At 40.7% G+C, this 5,341-nt stretch overlaps 1 protein-coding gene across 1 annotated transcript; it reads left to right on the top strand.

Annotated features, from left to right (window-relative positions):
• Nucleotides 1–2,777: 2,777 nt before the first annotated feature.
• On the top strand, nt 2,778–3,986 carry LOC134177621 (serine, glycine and glutamine-rich protein-like). Its single transcript, XM_062644396.1, has 2 exons — nt 2,778–3,133; nt 3,785–3,986. Exons 1-2 carry the CDS (start codon nt 2,778–2,780, stop codon nt 3,984–3,986), a joined length of 558 nt encoding a protein of 185 aa, XP_062500380.1.
• Nucleotides 3,987–5,341: the final 1,355 nt, after the last annotated feature.

Below are 5,341 nucleotides of genomic sequence, written 5' to 3'. Positions count from 1 at the left end.
GATCGAACAAAGAAGTGTAGTTTCGTCAAATTAGTGTTTAATCGAAGACCTCAACAGATTACGTCGTATTCACACTCCACGTCATGAACCTGGATTAAACCCAGCTGAAAGATTGAATGCTTCAATTGGTCTAGCTGTTGCAGATGGAGCAACAATTTTTTGCAAGTATACAATCAGGGGCGTTCAGCAGAAGAGATTGAGTAGATGACACCCGATGACCTTGTAAGGAAAAGAAAGAGCGCAAAGAGTCAAAGTGTAGCGAAGTGTGTAAGAACTTAAGAGTTAGAGTAAACGACGCTTCTGCTGCAACGATAGGTTATATTCATTGTTGCACTTTAGAGAGAAAAGACAGACTGTTTTTTTCTCTGATACGAAATTTCTATAATCATTTATCAGAGCTGGCAAGACAAAAGGTCCGGGAAGCAACTATTACTCCATGCCTCAAAAGTTTTATTCACATGATGAAATAGCATATAGGTAGCGTCATGCATGGTATTAAACAGTAACCTATACCTCTAGTGAATTTATTTAAGGAAACTCAAAGAGACCGATCATTTAAGTAAATGAACTGCTCATAAACCCCATTGCAAGGGGAGATGTATAGACAGATCCAAGATTGAATCTGAACATGCCATTTCAGCGCCGGATTCAGGAATTTATTAAAGAGAGATTTTAACGTTAGCGGTTATCTAGAGCATTACAAATTTTAGTCAAACAATTAAAAGAGCAAACTCTTACCTATAGGGACATTTACGACAAAAACAATTCACAGCTTGGCTAAACAAAATAAGACAGCTGTAAGGTCACTCTTTAGCCACAAATTTGTATTTGGGTGCGAAACAAAGCTGGGAATAATAAAACATAGAAGTAGGAACCGGAGGAATTTGGGACTGCGTGCTTCCTCAACTTTTCCAGCTGTCAAGTGACCTGCTAATATATAAGGATGACATGCCAACGTAGATTCATGAAATAATGCACTAATAGTACAGAGGCGGCGGAGCGACTCGTAAATTGGGGGGGGGGAGGGGAGAGGAGCATGAATGGACATCGGCGTACATGAACTACAAGGGTATTGTCTGATTCAGAGCCTCTATATACTATAGTATGCCTTATAGAAACAGTGCAAAATATTTTGGAAACATAATATCCATTTTGTCTTTAGCTAATTAGTGAAGAACTCTCACCAATGAATAGACAAACTCAGCCGATCTAGACAACCATATCCGATCACGTGATAATAATTTGCATACTGAGGTATTTAATCCAACCCACTGGTCTCAGTTAAGGTTTCCAATTCAGGCGTGTAAGCAAATGATGTAAAGCTGTGTAATTCGTCTCAGGACTTGCGTACTTACAGATCAGTCGCTTCGTTTCACAAACAGACGCGCTGTCATGAACAATATACGTTTACCTTCGCAATGGAGCGCAATATTTCTGTGAATACGACACTAGCTGCAACAACATCGCTCAACCACGCAATAAGAAAATTCAAGCTGTCAGAACCACTGTACAAAAACACTGTGAAACAAGCAAAACGTTACAAGTCACGTTTTATGCAGCTATACATGTGTATACTGCATGGCGCCAGAATATTACCAACACCTTCGCTCTTAACGCCTGATTGTTGGTGGAATAACATGCACGTGCAAATGTAGATTAGGCGTAGTTTCTAAGTGTTCAACCCTAATGTAAAAAGGACCAGACATTATGTACAGGATAGACGAGCAGCTAGCTAAGAGGTGAAGCCTTATGATGACATCACGGTTGTCCATTGGTCGTTAATCATTACTTAAAATTCCACAACGTCTCGTTTTCGTATGCTCGCCACCAGACTACTGTACACTTAGCCGGGATAACCGGGCATCGGGAAAATATACTAAAACTTGCTGAAAGAAAGATACAATGCCCACTATCTTCTTTCATGTAGCTTACGGTCTAGCCAGTCGCAGAAGCAAAGAATGGGCCACAAGTTGTTCAGACCATTTCCCGTATATACAAAGAATTCCTCTCTATCCTCGTTTGAAAGTAAATATTTAGTTTTAACTGTGCCAAGTGCTTTTGCCGCACCCAAACTGCAGCGAGACATGATCTATAACTAACTTAAAAGAAGCTGCTTTTGAGGCTCACTTGTACAGGTATCGACACAGTCGCTAATCGTGTGGCAATGTACGTTACTAGGTATAAACTAACAGCGATGCCTTAGCGAAATCATAGCTAGATCTTCTCTATTCAACGTGTGTACAGAAATATGTCATACTCATCTACCAATAGTGTTTAATTGTACCGACAACTACTCTAGATATAGCGCGAGCATGTATAAAACGATCTGTTAGTTGTCGCGGTAGTTGTAATTGTGGTCTAAAAGTGCATAGTTAGTGTAGAAACCAAGTGGAAGGTTGCCACTCTCTTAAGATTTCCTGCTGGAAACAGGAATCTTTAAAGAAATGGCAACGTAGACTTTGTAGATATCAAGACCTCTTCTCACTTATGTTCAGACTATTTCCGACGTGAGTTTTGGTATTCACTCGTGAAAGACACTTATGGCTTGCTAAGGCAAGGAACTCCGCCTCTGAGACACTCAAGAAAATGCTACAAGTAACAATTTTCCTATTAACAACATATGATCTGTAAAGACATCTAAACAGACCATGACAGATCAACAACAAACCAAACCAACTGATTCTATTGAAAATTGTAGTACAAACACCAGCTTTATTAGACATGACAACCATCATTCCGACATAGAAGTTCCATCAAGAGGTCAGTAGCGCGTCTACATGCTCATCACTTTCAACTTCTACCACATTCCATATTGCCATACAAACTATTCCTTAACTGCTGATGCTTTGACACAAAATGACTATGATGACATCTACGAGTCAGTAGTAGGTGAACTTAATTATTCCATAACAGAGTCCTCCTCAATTGGTGCTGGTGCTGCTACTGCAACCATGTATTCCTTTGATTCCGTAGGAAAGTCCACTGTCATTGGTGGTGGTGGCAGTGGAGGCGGCGGCAGCGGTGGTATTGGCGGCGGCAGTGGCGGTGACGGCGGCACCGTCGGCGGCGATGCTGGTGCGGCGGTGGCGACGGCGGTGGTGGCGGCTGGCGGTGGTCGTGGTGGCGGCGGGCGGTGGCGGTGGTGGTTGTGGCGGCGGTGGTGTTGGTGTTGGTGTCGGTGGTGGTGTTGGTGTCGGTGGTGGTGGTGGTGGCGGTGGTAGTGGTGGTAGTGGTGGCGTGGTGGCGGTGGTGGTACTGCTGCTGCTCCTGCTGCTGCTGCCATGTCTTCATTTAATTCTATTAAAGAGTCTATTCTCATTGGTGCTGCAGCTGCTGCTGATACTATGTCTTCGTTTAAAGACATCTCTGTAATTCAAGACATCTTCGTTATGTCTGAACATTATCCATCGCTTGAAGAAGTAACAAATGATGACTCAACTGCTGCCTCACTAAACACATTAACAAGTAGTAACCACTCGATAACGATATTAAAGAATGTTTGTTGTAATTCCAAAATGACTTGATCAGCCAATTTGACGTTGCAAGATATGTGACAAGGCAATCTTGAACACACTCAAGTTTGTTGTTGGCAGCTGCCTTTCAGTCATTACTAACTGTTGCGCAGACCACACCTTCAAATCGGTTTCACAACCAAGCATAAGAGCAATGACTTCTGGCAATCTTCTTAAGCGTCAATATTATTTTCTGGCAGTACTTAAGCTAGATTTTCTTATGTTACTGAAATCCTCAACTTGCAAATTTTATCACGACATGGGTTTTATAGAATTCAATATGACTCTTTATTTCGTGTTGTTGGTGAGGCTTGGAGAATTCATCAAGAAACAGTGTTTGCAATAACGGAAGGAAGGTCTCTGGCAGTGTCTGGTGACAGACGTTGTGATAGCCCTGGTTTTTCTGCCAATAATGGCTCATACACTGTCATAGAAGAGAAATCAAGAGTTCTTATTTCTTTTCAACATGTCTAATGCTCTCAATTTTCAAGTTCACGTGTAAAGATGCTTGCAAAAAATGAGTGATAGTGGACTTCACACCAACAATGTTGGCTACAGACAGACATCCATAAATAACAAACTTATAAAAACAAAGCATCCTACCATTGGCACATGGTAAAAATACATTGCAAAAAAAGTTGGCTAAAGTAGCTGCAAACATATAACATGGGTCTCTACTTCAATAGATTCAGTCAGTGACAAGTCATCTTTGGTGGAGTGTAGAAACATGCAAAAATGATGCAAGCCTGTTGCGTGAGAAGTGGACTTCACCATACATCACACTGAATACATACATAGCTGGACAGGAAACTACAAATTCCATCAATATACACACCTTGGTCCCATTGCTAAAGAAAGACAAAGGAAACTATGATTAAAAGTGGGGTCACATGCAAAGCAGGCATTGAAGGAATTTGTGCTAGATAAGAATCTGATTAACGACTTCAGCCACATAACACTGTTTTCCCATACAAGGAAACTAGCAGCCTATAATGCCTTGTTGACAAAAATGCTGTCAAATTAAACGAGAACATTACAACTACAAGGGCATGGCAGCAAGACTGCAGCTGGCATTACTGGATCACAACATGAACCTCCAAAAAAGCAGGTTACTAATAAAGAAAAAGAAAGTGGTTTTTGTCAAATCTAAGAAAGAATGGGTTGGTAAACCAAGATATGAGAAAAAATAGCCATATCAATAATTTGATTCAGAATGCAGGGTCTTAGACTATCAGAAAACGAACCACTCAAAGGAAGTTAAGCAAAGCAGTTGTGAAACTTTCTAATAATATTGCAAGAGGAGAAAACCAAATAAAACGTCAAGTAATCAAGCAGAATATGACGAGAATGACTGGTAAATCTTACTTGACTAGTTTACTACAAAAATTGCTAGTATACCCCACAATTGTCCTCACAGCTTAAAACATGTGCACTAAGTCATTTACCAAATGATAACAATTTCTACATTGTCAAAGCATTCCTGTCAAGGGGTACGTGCAATAAAATAGGCAGTAATAAAATTACAGAATTACTGACAACCATCTGTTGCAATCTATAGATAAACATATATTGCATGCAAAGCTCACAACGGCAATGCACCATCAGCTTCTTGGTCGCCAGTGTACATACCTGACGCTCTGCAAACGTTCTTTAAATTAAGGAAAATACACAAGCTGATATGAACTACTTCACAGCTCGACCAAAATGAACATGCACCCAGAAGTAAACTGGCAGTAAGCAGCTAACCGCAGTACCCTTTAAATCCCCAATGTAGTCAGTAAATGTGCAGCCTGGTTCACAAAATTCATCATACGAACTCAGAAAAAGTT

This window comes from Corticium candelabrum, chromosome 3 (assembly GCF_963422355.1).
Source record: "Corticium candelabrum chromosome 3, ooCorCand1.1, whole genome shotgun sequence".
In the NCBI taxonomy this organism is placed as follows: domain Eukaryota; kingdom Metazoa; phylum Porifera; class Homoscleromorpha; order Homosclerophorida; family Plakinidae; genus Corticium; species Corticium candelabrum.
Note: the sequence above shows the minus strand (reverse complement) of the source record. Positions and strands in the feature narration are given on the sequence as shown.

What these genes read in the sequence shown, in the direction of transcription:
- LOC134177621 (XM_062644396.1), top strand. Translation starts at nt 2,778, where the DNA reads ATGCTCATCACTTTCAACTTCTACCACATTCCATATTGCCATACAAAC. An exon ending in GGTCGTGGTGGCGGCGGGCG is followed by an intron (nt 3,134 to 3,784) that starts GTGGCGGTGGTG and finishes TGGGTTTTATAG; the next exon opens with AATTCAATATGACTCTTTAT.